The 14,291-nt window shown below is 38.8% G+C and overlaps 3 protein-coding genes across 3 annotated transcripts; all 3 read right to left on the bottom strand.

The window, feature by feature from the left end:
- Positions 1-6,686: 6,686 nt before the first annotated feature.
- On the bottom strand, positions 6,687-7,199 carry EAF01_006867 (uncharacterized protein; the record flags this gene model as incomplete). Its single annotated transcript, XM_038915121.1, has 1 exon — positions 6,687-7,199. The coding sequence occupies one exon, from the start codon at positions 7,197-7,199 to the stop codon at positions 6,687-6,689; it is 513 nt and encodes a 170-aa protein (XP_038770076.1).
- A 2,594-nt stretch (positions 7,200-9,793) lies between these two features.
- Positions 9,794-11,321, bottom strand: EAF01_006866 (uncharacterized protein; the record flags this gene model as incomplete). Its single annotated transcript, XM_038915120.1, has 3 exons — positions 9,794-10,492; positions 10,558-10,800; positions 11,253-11,321. The coding sequence occupies 3 exons, from the start codon at positions 11,319-11,321 to the stop codon at positions 9,794-9,796; spliced, it is 1,011 nt and encodes a 336-aa protein (XP_038770075.1).
- A 555-nt stretch (positions 11,322-11,876) lies between these two features.
- EAF01_006865 (uncharacterized protein) lies at positions 11,877-12,997 on the bottom strand (the record flags this gene model as incomplete). The annotated part of the gene is made up of 4 exons (XM_038915119.1): positions 11,877-12,069; positions 12,131-12,495; positions 12,568-12,835; positions 12,908-12,997. 4 exons carry the CDS (start codon positions 12,995-12,997, stop codon positions 11,962-11,964), a joined length of 831 nt encoding a protein of 276 aa, XP_038770074.1. The 3' UTR covers positions 11,877-11,961.
- Between the last annotated feature and the right edge of the window lie 1,294 nt (positions 12,998-14,291).

Raw genomic sequence — 14,291 nt, 5'->3', positions numbered from 1 at the left:
GTGGAGACGGACTCCTCGGATTTTGCTATAGGGGCAGTTTTGAGCCAACCAGGTCAAAATGAGAAATAGCAACCAATCGCATTCTACTCTCGAAAGCTATCACCAGCCGAATTGAACTACGAAATATATGACAAAGAATTACTGGCGATAGTCGATGCATTTAGAGAATGGCGAGTTTATTTGGAAGGGTCAAAATACACAGTACAGGTGTATACAGATCACAAGAACTTGGTTTACTTCACCACAACGAAGCAGTTAAACAGACGACAGGTCAGATGGTCAGAGACCATGGCCAATTACAATTTTAAGATTTCATATGTCAAAGGATCAGAAAACGCTAGAGCCGACGCTCTTAGCCGAAAACCAGAATATCAAGAAAATAAGTCGTACGAATCGTACGCTATATTCAAGAAAGAAGGCGAATCACTGGTTTACAATGCACCACAGCTCGCAGCTACGCATACATTGGAAGACAACCATCTCAGGATCCAAATCCAATCATATTACGACCAAGATGCCACAGCTATACGCATACGCAAGACAATAGAACCAGGATTCACAATAGAAAACGAAACTATATACTTCCACGGAAAAGTATACATTCCTAGTCGAATGACTAAGGAATTTGTGACGGAACAACACGGGTTGCCGGCACATGGACATCAGGGAATTGCGAGAACGTTCGCAAGATTACGGGAAATCAGTTACTTCCCACGAATGAGAACGATAGTTGAAGAAGTTGTTGGAAGTTGCGACACCTGCATACGAAACAAGTCATCACGACACGCTCCGTATGGTCAGCTCCAGACCCCAGACATGCCTTCTCAGCCATGGAAGTCCATTACATGGGACTTTGTGGTCAAACTACCACTCTCGAAAGACCCTACTACAGGAGTTGAGTACGACGCAATACTCAACGTAGTAGACAGATTGACAAAATTTGCATACATGATACCATTCAAAGAAACATGGACTGCTGAGCAACTAGCATATGTATTCTTTAGGGTCATAGTAAGCATACATGGAGTACCAGATGAGATAATCTCGGACCGAGACAAGCTCTTTACCTCAAAATTCTGGGCTACCTTATTAGCACTTATGGGTGTTAAGAGAAAGCTATCAACAGCCTTCCACCCACAGACAGATGGTCAAACAGAGAGGACCAATCAAACAATGGAAGCATATCTTAGATGCTATGTAAATTATCGACAAAATAATTGGGTAGAACTATTACCTATGGCACAGTTCGCATATAACACATCGGAAACGGAAACCACAAAGATAACACCAGCACGCGCTAACTTTGGGTTCAATCCTAAAGCATACCAAACACCGATGCCACAAGAAGTTAATGCCGAATCGGCAATAATACAAGTCGAACAATTGAAAGATTTGCAAGAGCAGCTCGCTCTTGACCTAAGATTTATTTCTTCCAGAACAGCAGCGTACTACAATACGAAACGTAGTATGGAACCTACGCTTAAAGAGGGGGATAAAGTTTATTTGCTACGACGAAACATCAAAACCAAAAGACCAAGCAATAAACTCGACCACAGGAAACTAGGACCATTCAAGATTGATAAGGTAATAGGAACAGTTAATTATCAATTGAAATTACCAGACACGATGAATATTCACCCAGTATTCCACATATCCTTGCTCGAACCAGCACCACCAGGAGCGCCTAATGCGCCATTTACGGAAATCGAACCAGTTAACCCAGAAGCCATATACGACGTTGAAACAATACTAGATTGCAAATATGTCAGAAGCAAGGTCAAGTATTTGATCAAATGGTTGGATTACCCACACTCAGAAAACACATGGGAACTTAAGAAGGATCTCAGCTGCCCTGAGAAACTACAGGCATTCCACCTGAAGTACCCACATCTGCCAACAAAGCCTCGAGCTCAGCGTCAGACAACGGAGGCAACGAAGGGTCGAAGAAGTCGAAGGAAGAAGAACCGCTAGGAACAGGCGCGCCTGCCTTTTCCTTTTCCAGTTTTTCATTTTCGACTTTCTCTTTCTCCAACCTTTCATTCTCCTCAGCCAGGTCAAGTTCCTCCAGCGTACGAAGATCGCGGCGAATCATTTCTTTTTCACGCTTGCGAAGGAATTCCTGTTGACGACGTAAACGAAGAATGCGAGCCGTCAATTCTTGAGATTTAGCAGACAGAACTTGCGACTCAGCAAAAGCCTTCTCCTCCTCCAGGCGAAGTTGCTCTTGCTGTCGCTCCAGAGCATCATATTGAGAGGGCATTGCGGGCCCAGGATGACAACGACCTTTCTTGAAACGAATACACGCGGAACAACGTTTCGACAGATCCTCGTCCACGAAACAATCACGACCAGTTTGAAGGCACAAAGCACAAGGTTCACGTTTGCTACCAGAACGGGCGACACGATTAGATAAAAAAGCGGGATCATGAATAGAGGTTGTTCGTGTAGGAGGCATAATGAAGAAAGAATAACACTCATTTAAAATGTATAGTTAGGTGGGGAGACCCCGCTATATAGACGCTTGGGACAAGCGCTAGTCTAGGAAGGGGATAGTGTTACGGAGGTACCCGCACCGCAACATGGATTATAAGATAAACCTAAGGCCTTGGTGTTGGGACCTACGAAAACAGCACTGTAGGGACAGTTGAATTAAAGGGTAACTAAAGATAGCGGTAACCGAATAAATAAGCAGTGATTAAAAGATAGGTACCTATCTTTTATTGGCACCTACCCCACAGTAGGCACAGGTTGCACAACGGTTACAGATTAGCTAGTAAGCACAGGTTAAATAAGCGGTAGCCTTACCAGGTCACGAGGACAAGTGTCACGTGAAGGAAAGTCGATTCGACTTGTCGACTCGAGTAGTCGAGTAGACTTGACGATTCGATCAAAGTACGAAGGTCTATATAAGGGAATGGGTTTCATTACAATGTAGAGCTTCGTGCTCAAGAACAATCATTAGTTTCATTACTATAGTTACGAGAATTGCAACCAGTTACCAACCTTATTGAATTCCTACTTGAAGTTTAGTCTAAACCACCTCGAGAGAACTCTAGACACTTCCACGTGACCCTAGAGGCAGCTCCCGTAACACTTAAATCGAAGACTCGAATCATCGAATTTAATCAAAAGTTTACAAAAATTAGCTCGAGGAAATCAATCAAAATCATTCCCTAATTGATTATCTCTAATAAAAATTTGACTAAATATTAAATCTCTTTAATAATATAATTAAGAGTTTAGTATTAATATTTGCATTTGAAAGTCTATTATATATAGTACGGGGTAAATCTTAGTCTATTTTCTTCTCCGTTGTATCGATAATATTATTGATATGATTTAATACATAGATAAATATATACAATTAAAGCTCAATCTACTAATTACCGAGAACAATTAGTTATAATTTGATTATTACAAAAATTATTATAATTGCAATGTTGACAACTAAAGGACTCTTATGAAAAATGACAATTTTATATGCGAGGAAGCGTGGACCGTTGACTCAGTTTCTACTCGTTCAGCGCTGGTATTCACGTTTCTATGAATAATTGCTTCTGAATGTATTCGATAGAAAACTAATAAAACAATCAAACTATTAAGTTAAAAGTTATAAGTCTAATTGTATATGGTGATTCAATAGGAGCTTTATCGACAAATGAGGGAAGCCTAGTGCTGTGAGATACGAAACGAAAGCTTAAGAAGTCTCCATTATTTCGAAAAGTATGGTATTGATTAATATTCTCAATAAATCAATAGGTATTGATGGTAAAGACTAGATTTTGATGTTAACTGTTGTTGTTTATCTTATTGTTGTTAAATTTCAATTACTAGTATGTACGAGAAGGGGGTATTATATTTTTCGTCTTAGATAAATTCATTCTCGTAAGCCTTTACAACTTTTTAAACAAGTTTCCTCTATTGTAAATTTGTTCTTTTCGTTGAATGTTTATGTACGATGATTTTAGAATGATAGGATTGTGAAATATTAATTTCATTAACTCAAAATCTAAATTATAATCGTTATAGTCGGTTGTTCATATAAAAGTTATAGAGTAATTTTAGACAGTTCTTAAGTTTCTACAACCTTTCAAACGTAGTTACTATACTATAATATGATTTTTTATTAATGAAAACTTTTGTTTATTAATCGTTAACTTAAAGAGATTATAAATGATAATTTTACTCAATCAAAATCTAAATTTTTCTTATTATAGTATTTACAGAAATACATTTATAGATTATATTACATTTCCTATAATTAGTATTTATTATTCTTTATTATATAGTATAGAAAAAGATAGTTAGTTTCTATTTATTCTATTATACCCTCTAACTTATATTTTATATAGAAGCTTTCTAGAGTTTCTCTTTTTTTTCCCTTTATTGACGATACTACTATTATAATAGTTTCTTTATGATATTTACGAAGGCCACTAGTAGGCGTACGGACTCACGAGACACTCAAGAAGAAAGTACAATTTCTTATTAAAAAAAGCGATTTTAATAACTTAGTTAAAATTAAAATTATCTTTACTCTCTTCGAAATTGATAAATATTATTTTTAAATATAATTTTTTTTAGAAAAAATTAAAAAAAAAAAAACTTTAGGTTTTTATTGAATATATAATTTATAATTAAAATATTTAATGAGAAAATGTATTATTGAATTTTTGAGCTCGAATCTTTGTTTTTTGAATCAATCTTTCAAATATTATTTTTTCATATTTGAAAAATATAATATATTTATCTGAATAATATTCAATTAAAATTAAAATTTCTATTGAATTTCGAAGTTAATAATTGAGATGTGAAATTATACTTTACTATTACGCTATCTCGTAAGTTCGTACACCTACTAGTAGGCTATTCTATGATCCTACTATCTTTAACTCTTTTATAGTCATTATTTATATAGTCATTACGAGATAGACTTAAGTAGTTTACAAGCTTCTATAACCTTTCAAATGTAATTGCTATATTATAATGTATTTTTTTTTAAAATTCTATAACAAATAAACTTAAATCACGTATTAATATCTTATTAATAAATAAATATTATATGAATGCTCATTACTAAGATCTAGAAAATAGCCTTAATTCCTTAGCTACTACATTTCAAGCCTTAAGTGAAAGTGGAAAATACTAGCTCTTTTCGTGGCGTCTATATAAGGTCTAAAACTTCCTATACATAGCTAGCTCTTTAGACAGAATATAATTAGACATTTAGAACCTACGAATATCGTAGGTACTACGTCTTTCGTATCCTTCTCAAACCAATAGATATATTCATAACTAATATTTATATAAGATGATTTTATAATATGATCTTATAAATTATTTATTATTAAATTATATTATCATATTTCTTATTGAATTGATTTATAATGAAATGAAATAAAATAGAATTATACAAAAGATTACTAATAAAACGAATAAAATTGACTAGTTGTACTTTAGTCTTACAACATAAATGATTTAATAGAATTCGTTTTAAATCGATTTTATTCATAAGCATAGAAACTACTAGAATTTCATTTTATAAACCTAGGATATTCTTCAAGAAAAGTCTAGAAAAAGCAAGCAAATTCAATCCAATTCAGCTTCTTTTTATAATTTGACTTCAATTCAACTATCTTATTATATACTCGAATTGTCCTTAAGGTTTAAATATAATTAAGTTTTTATTATTATTCTAAAACTAACCTTCAAGAAGTAGAAGAAAAGTTAACTTGAAGGGTAAACACACGGGCACCTCACCATCCGCGGATTTTTATCAGAATTGACTTAGGGAAAGTGGGCTTGGTTCTGATAGTTAACAATTGCGAATGGACTTGACAATGATTGTGGGAGATGAAGGATTCAAAAGTACTATAGAAGAGTTGGTAAAGGGGATAGAGGGCTCCTTTATATACTACTAGAACGTGTTAGAAATGGGACAGTAATCATCTCTCATGGCTTCCTATCAAATATGCCCCTCCACTGACATCCCCTTACCTAAATCCCCCTTTCTCCTCCTTTAGTATCGACTTATCTATCCTAACCCCGCCCTCCTTCTCCTTTACCACCAACTTATCTATCCTAGCCCCCTCCTTTCTCCTCCTTTAGTGCTCGCTTATCTGACATTACCCCTCTTTCCCTGTATTACTCCTCATTAAATTCAAACTCTCCTTCCTCCCTCCTCATTTTATTTCTACTTATCCAATCTACCTTCCCTCTCTGATCTCCACTTTCCCTCTTCCCTCTTCAAACATACCTACAAGTCATAAAATTAGTAGCACATCAGTCGATCGATCACCGAATAGTTCAACGCTAAACCTAATTAGTAGTATTTCACTAGATTCAATCGAAGTATGTTTCAAGACAAATCAAAGTATGCATTTCATCTTATCAACCCCCCTTAAATCTATAAAAGAACCAGGAAATGAAAATATTCAAATCAAATCCAAGTCAAAGAACACTCTATTACACAGCCATCCTACTACCTGCAGTAGCTTTTCCAAAAACATTAGAAACAATTTGTCATCGGGTAGCGAGTGATCCCAAAGAGATGAACGAAACACGGATATGGAAATTAGATACATTTGAGCGCTCAGTACCCCAGTGCCTCCTTAAGACAGGCGCTTGTTCCTTATAATTTGTTAGCTTTGCATTCCAAAATCAACAACGTTTCCGCGAGTAACTCACTAATAGCATTTGTTACCCGGAAGACAAGGTTTCTCGTTGAAAGAACTGTCAATAGACCACCCTTGCGGTCCCTGATCAACATACTCTGGGCCTGGACCCCCACAGCGATGAGCGGTGATCTGGATGACTGGACGCGCAGCCCCGCCCCAAATACCATCCGTGGGGCAAGCCATTTTGCCGCTCAAGTATTCTGCTAGAATTAGCATGTAAATCGTATTCCCCTGGCGGGCCGGCTCGACTAAAGGAAGAACACAGGCGCCGTAAGTGGCGTCGTGGGGCGCATGTGGTGGTGTGCACGAAGCAACGCGGGTTGCGAGGACGGTACGAGCCTCGAGAATATCGCGGCTGGTGATGTTGGCGGCGGTGACCATGTCCTCAGTAAGGCCGAAGGCCACCAAAGCTTCGGTAGAAACTTGGGGTATAGCATCAGAAGCTGGGGCGGGCGCCGGTGCAGCGATAGAGAGCCCGAAAAAGAGAGCCAAAGTAGCGAGCTTCTGAATGGAGGCGAACATGTTGATTTTGGTTATTGTGGTATGAGGTGCAGAAGTGAAAGTAGAAGTGTAAAGATGATGTGGAATTGTCGAACTAATAGAGATGATTGAATGATTGAAAGCGTTTGTTGTGCTTGCTTTAGATGGGACAAGGTCGCTCTTATATAGTTTCCTGCCACCGTCTTGAAGGGCATATCTCCTCCATACGAAGGCTTTGTTTCCGGAGTGAGTCCGCAGACACCGAACCAAAGAGTGCTCATTTGGATATGATATCCACAGAAACTCTCAGCTTTGCATATACCATCCTCCACTTTGCAATTTGTCGACGAAAGATTTCTAGTTGAACTTCTGATGAACATGTTCCCTAGTGATAGGCTAGTCTGTTGTCCCCTGTGAAGCAGAAGAATAACCGAAGGATAACAGTCAACTCGCTTGTTTGAGTCTGTCCTATCGCATATTAACGTACGGGTTGAATGTAGCCCGCATAATGATAATGTAATATTAGAAGTTTAAATGAACACAGGCAAGTGAGGATTTGACTTTTGCCTTTTCCTATTGCTCAGGAGTCAGAATCCGATTTGACTGGGGGACTCGAAGATACAAACGCCGTTACCATATAATCTCTATGAAGGTAGAATAACACTAGTAGCTCGAAGAATTGAAAGCTGTGGTGAAGTTTTCGAGGTTCTGCTTGTGAAGTGATGTAAGCCTCTCATTAAGCAAGGAGGCAAATGTCACCATAGGGAAAGTGCGGTTGTACTACTATGAAATCTCTATACTATAATCGACCTGTAATGTGATTATTACGCAATAATTTCTACTGGACAATTTCTACAGTCTGAGCCTTTTCCAGCGAATAAGATTGCTTATCATACGGAAGATTACGATTAAGCATTGATGATATCGTATTCTACCGAAAAATTCGAGGAAGGTTAGCAAGGATTAAAAATTTAAGCTTATCGTAGGTTAGGTTGTGGTAAACACAGGAGGCGATTGATTCGTTCATTTGATGGATTATTCATCACTTAAATTAAGGGTCCTTGCTAGCCTGCCTCGAACTTTTCAAAATAGTACGGTATATAGATGAGGTTAGCAAAGGATACATCTTTATGCCTTCTAAATGAGTAAATGGAACAAAGCGTGAATTTATTATACGAGATACCCTTGGAAAGTAGATATGCGTACTGGACTTGCGTGTTATTTGTCTGTGGTATGAGAAATCCTGACAAGTACCAGTACCGGTAATGCGGTCAAACGTTCAACGTTCAATCTTTCAATTTGATGCTTAAACTGTGACCCCTAAACTTCATTTTATCAGCCTCATATGCGGAATGTTGGACCAGAAAGGGTAGCTGGAGGTAACACAAAGTGGACCGTCGCCCCGGAAATTGTTCCCAGCGGGGATTGTCATGCCGGGATTTCACGATAAGAGACTCAGCCTCAGCATCGCGACTGAGAATACCCTCAAGATAGAACGAATCCCTGTCGGGTGAACATAGGAAGTCTCCTCGATTCTTCACTTCATTTAGACGTCTGCTCTTTCGAGCCGCCCAGATCATCCTGACAATAGATTTGCAACGACATCAAATATCATGTGATTGTTACTTCAACATCCGACCACTTATTAATCATTGTCTGCTTCATCTTCAAACGGTTCTCACCGCCAACAATCTCCTGACAAGTTACGACGGAGCTCGCTACGACCACCACAGGAATCCGTGGACTGATAGCGCAAGAGAGATCACTCAATGACATTAATGTGGTACCATTCGTTCGAAGCAAATCTTCCATCAATGGTAATCTTACTTCCCCATCAAGGTGTCCAAGGAAGCGCAGTGTTACGATAGGGCCAATTACCTTGAGCTTAATGCCTAGGCTTAGCTTTATTAGTCATGATAGAGCCCCGGACAGTGAGTCGGATGATTAGCAAAACGTGGTATTTAAGGTCACTTTGGCCCCGTCAGCCCCACCACCAGAGAGAGGTGGGGGGTTGGTAGGGTGAGGCATGATGAGCTATATACTGTTGCCTTAATTGCCTGTCTCTACATCTCTACACCAGCTAAATAACGGGCGGGAATAGATCACCAATTGAAAGAATTTTAACAATTCAGATCTCTATTCAATAAGATATTAGATAAGGATACCAATTCTGAATGTAAGAAAGACTTCAAGTTTGGTTTTGTCTTATCGCATTTTAGTTTTTGTTTTGTTTTGTTTTATTTTGACTTAAATTAATAATATATTAAATAGGTGAAACTGAGACAGACTTCAAAGGTCAATTACCGGCTGTTTGTTTTCGCTTACATAGAGCTTATCTAGCCGTTGGGGAAAACCAACTTTCAGGCCGAGAATTCATAGAATTCCCTTTTTTCTTCTTTTTAATTGTTACAATAATTTTGAAATCTTCCGAATTTGTGATGGGATACGACAACCTTATGGACTGTAACATGTCAAGAATGGCATTCCCCTCCAACCAACACTTGTTATAATAAAGCTTGAGAAGAAGTTGTTATATAGCTGGATTCTACTTCACACATCTAGAATCAGGTTTAAAGTCCCACAGGAGAATTCGCAATGATGATCGTCTTAATAGAACCGAGCTATCTATCGTTTGTTTATTCTTCAAGCGCAGATTCCAACCACATTGCAGGAGTGGTCTTTGGTGGAGATAGCTCCAGGAACTCCTTACTCGTCGTTGCAGTCGAGCACTTCCCTTGCCAGCCTGTACTAGCAGCACCCTTGATGGATCGAATGAGAGTCTTGTAATCCTCGACCGAATCAGCCCAAGTGTCAATGAAAGTCATGTCTCTAAATTTGACATCCTTGACTTCTGCTCCAATGTATTGCTCCACCAGCTTGACAATCTGTTTTCCATTGATATCAACTGGTCCGTTAAGTTCGTATTTCTTCTTGTTGTGAATGGAGTGATCTCCCTGGGCCAGAAGAACAGCGGCAAATCGACCAACATCGTTAGCCTCAATACATCCAAGAGGTGCATCACCATCAGGCATCAACAGGAGTGTGTTTTGCTTGCCATCTTTGCGATATTGCTTGATGAAATCTACGGCAGGTCGAAGAGCGAAACTGTGGAAGACATTTGGCTGGAGTGAGGTCCATTGAAGCTTTTCAAACTCAGGAGAGCTCAATAAAGCTTCGACAGCCCAATGCTGGCGCGGATAGTATACTGGGAAGTTGGGATGGACATTGACAGCTGTGGTGGAGATGCGTACAACGTACTTGACGCCAGCATTAAGTAAAGCAACATGGAATGTTGATTCATCTGCAAAATGAGAGGGGTCATTATGGGAAGCAATCTAAAAGTGGGATTAGCATATTTTTGATATAGTAGAAGTGTTTAAAACGTGCTAGGGGCTCATACAAAAACCTTGACAACATTACGTTCCTTCAACCACTTGGGACTGATATCAACCCAAGTTTTCTCCTCAATCGTGACGTTTGGAAGTTTGCCAAGTCTCTGTGCAGTAGGGCTGTCCGAAGATCGTGTTAGGGCAATGATTCGATGCCCTGCTAGTGTATTGTTGTTGTTGATTGAGTCTGAAAGTGTTGGAGGTAATTTTCCAGAATATAATAATAATAATGATATTCTAGTAATAGTAGAAGACTTAGTCACTCTAGCTTGAAGGACGAATCGAATATAATATAAGAGTTGAATTGAAGACAAATTATAAGAGAGAGCTTAATTGAGCTGAATTTGCTTGCTTTTTCCTAGGTTTTCTTTAAAGAATATCCTAGGTTTATATAATTTATAATGAAATTTTAGTAATTTCTATACTTATAAATAAAATCGATTTAAATCGAATCTTATAAAATTATTTTATATTATAAAAGAAAAATACAATTAATTAATTTAGTTAATTTATTAACAATCTTTTATATAATTTCATTTTATTTTATTTTATTATAAATCAATTTGATAAGAAATATAGCTATATTATAATATAATAATATAATTTTATAATATAAAATCATATTATACTTATATTATTAATATATATATAGCTTAATTAATAAGATATTAATAAGTAATTTAGTATACTTATTATAGAATCTCACAGAAAGTGTCTCCACAACACTTCGACCAGTATTTCCTGTTGCACCGACAATCAAAATTGTAGGAGCCATCGTGTTTAAGATTGTGTTTGTAGACGAAGCGAAGGTGTGTGATTTCGTTGATGGTTTGATCTTGAAGAGAGGAATGCTCGTGGTTGGTTTGGTATGGAAGCTATGGAGGTATGGACAGGATGTTTATGTGCTGACAATGTCTCTTCCATGGTGCTAGTCAAGATCCTTCCGCCGAATCCGCCGGAGCTCAAACATTCTTTGCTGATCTTGAAGCGTAGCACGAGAATACCGTCATTAGACATTTTTTAACACGTTACAAATACGTCAACCACGAATAATGTACAAGAGGGACATTTGCTTAGACAAATACAGATGGTCAGTGCGCGAACATCAAATTGAGGAGTTCAATTGAATCATTGAAGCAAAAAGACAGAATCTATGAAGATAAATCGCAAAAAGTGTATTTAATTATCGATAGGGTATTGTTTGCTTAAGAAATCAAGTGGATAGAGCATTGAATCGGGATGTATTGCATTGGATCGAAGTCTTGAAGCAGGCTACCTACCGGGAATACTGCTCCCTTTTCTTTCTCTTTACTGGCACACCCTCTTCTAATATCCCCCTCTCTATGCTTTACCCTCCTTTTCCTTCTTTGTAGTTCTTTACTACTCTTCACTACGCCCCATTCCTCTGAGTATGCCTAGGCTAAGAAGGGACAAGTTCCTAAGATAGGTTCGGTTGGAGGCTCTCCAGATATCGCAAGTGCTGAGTGATGAGCCTTACCACCGTCGGCAAAGCAAATTTTAAACTAAATGATGGTTAATCATATTCTACTTTAAGGCAGGGATCACGAACATATGGATCGTTACCAGCGGTGTGGCTCGGCGGCTTCCATTCGATGACCTGGCAGTTTTAGCAAGAATCTTTTGCATCTGGAAGTGAAGATATATCTTATGGCCTAGCGCCTTGATCGCATCTGTAACCATTCTCATTGCTCTCTCTACAGGTGGTTGTGGATTCACATACCCATCGCCGATCATGATTCCAAATGCCATTTTGTCCTTGACACTTATTTCTTCATGCATTTTGATAAGTTTATCCTCTTTCCAAGGAAGTTCAATGACCATGGGATCCCTCCTCCATGGCTCAGTTTGCAACAAGCTCCTCATCATCAATTCCAGTCCACTTGCCTGTGTCGCCGTTGGCCCAACCACAAACGGAAGCATGATCCCGTCTATCGTCGAGGCGACCCCCTCATACGGCAATCTGCCAGTTGATGGGCGGAGTCCGTCGCAGCCATTCTAACCTGCTGGGACACGAGTCGAGGCGCCGATGCCGGTTCCAAGTCCGACAGAGCTTCCTCGCAGAGCTAAAAGGCCGCCTTCGCCACCCGAACTTCCCCCAACAGTGAGTTGACGATTACGAGGATTAGGTGTATAACCGATGATATTGTTACGTGTCTCTGCGGACATAGACCCCTGAGGAACACTGGTCTTCACGTAGATAACTGTACCAAGAGAGCGAAGATCAGTGACAACTTGACTTTCTTTTTCTTTTTCTTTTTCTTTTTTGGGCTTTCCCAGTCAGCCGACATAGCCCAAGCTTGTATCTACGCCTTTCATGTGGATTGAGTCTTTAAGACTGACTGGAAGACCGTGTAATGGACCTATTGGCTCTTTGTGTTCCGCGAAATAGGCATCGAGTTCTGAGGCACGTTGGAGGGCAGATTCAAACATGATTTCATGGAGACAGTTGATCTATTTACATATAGACTCCATCAATCTTCATTTCACTGGAGGAGGGTGTGGGGGTTTATCTACCATCTGATGAGCCAACGTTGCTCTATGACAGAACGCTTCGGTAACTGCACGGCATGTCCAGTCTCAGCTAGAAGTTTTTCTAACGATATCGACAGCGTCTGTCTCTGTGATTTCCATTTCCTTCGAAGAGAGGTACTGGCGTATATGGCCTGTCACGTCAGGTAATATTTCGGGAGGTGGAAGTGGGAGTGGAATTCGCCATTCTTCCGGGATAAGCGACAACAGAGTATCGCGTTTGGAATGCCCGATAGCTTCCCAGCTTTTGAGACTATAGGCCATTTTGTTATAAATGATAGTGGGTGATTGAAATCTTTTGATTGAAAAAAAGATGTGCGATATAAGGTATTTCAGCTACCGACGTTCGAGAATGGGAGCCGGCCTTTTATAGCCCAACAACGCACGACTAGTGATCATGTTTGACTTATTCAAAGTCAGCGCAACTCGGGATAGCTGGAACTTTAATCAACAAGTTTGCCGTCATTTCGACCAGTCCGCATGCTGGGCAGATATTATGCATATTTCATCGACTGGTTCCGCGATTTGGGGAAGCGGCGGACTGCTGGAGATGGCGCAATGCGCAACACATAAAGTATTACGGAAGCTTGAGGTCCCGAGATATAATGACAAGTTTAATATCACTTTACAAAATCTTTCCATATATGTTTGCACAACTTCGATTGAAAATCCTCAAAGCCGAATTGCTTTGTACCGACGGTGCGGCGGGAGGCTGACCTAACCTTAATCGAGCTAATCAAGAATAGGCTAGTTCAAAGCATCGATCATGCATCTTGGAACGGGAAGTGTTCAAAGTCGAGTTGCTTCATCTGATGATGCGAAGGAAGGGCCATAGTTTCATTCTCTCGATGCAACCTTACCAAAGATAGACTGACTGAGAATCTTAATCGGGTGCCCATCTTGTTGGTAATCGAATCCAACAGCAGTTCCAGAGTGTATCCGGGAATTAAACCCTCCGCACTTATTAAGGCCGATTTGAACGATTTGAATAAAACCCTACAAATAGATTTTTACCTGAGCTAAAAATGTATTTAGAATTTAGTAGTATGCTTTTATATAAAACTAATATTCAATTTAAAAATTGAACGATTTTTTTTAATTTTAAATATTAATTAAACAAACTAAACTCGAACTAGAATTATTTAATTTAATCTAATATCTAGATATACATTTCTATTTATATTGAAAAATCTCT

The sequence above is a fragment of the Botrytis porri genome (assembly GCF_014898465.1).
Source record: "Botrytis porri strain MUCL 3234 chromosome Unknown BPOR_008, whole genome shotgun sequence".
In the NCBI taxonomy this organism is placed as follows: Eukaryota; Fungi; Ascomycota; class Leotiomycetes; order Helotiales; family Sclerotiniaceae; genus Botrytis; species Botrytis porri.
Note: the sequence above shows the minus strand (reverse complement) of the source record. Positions and strands in the feature narration are given on the sequence as shown.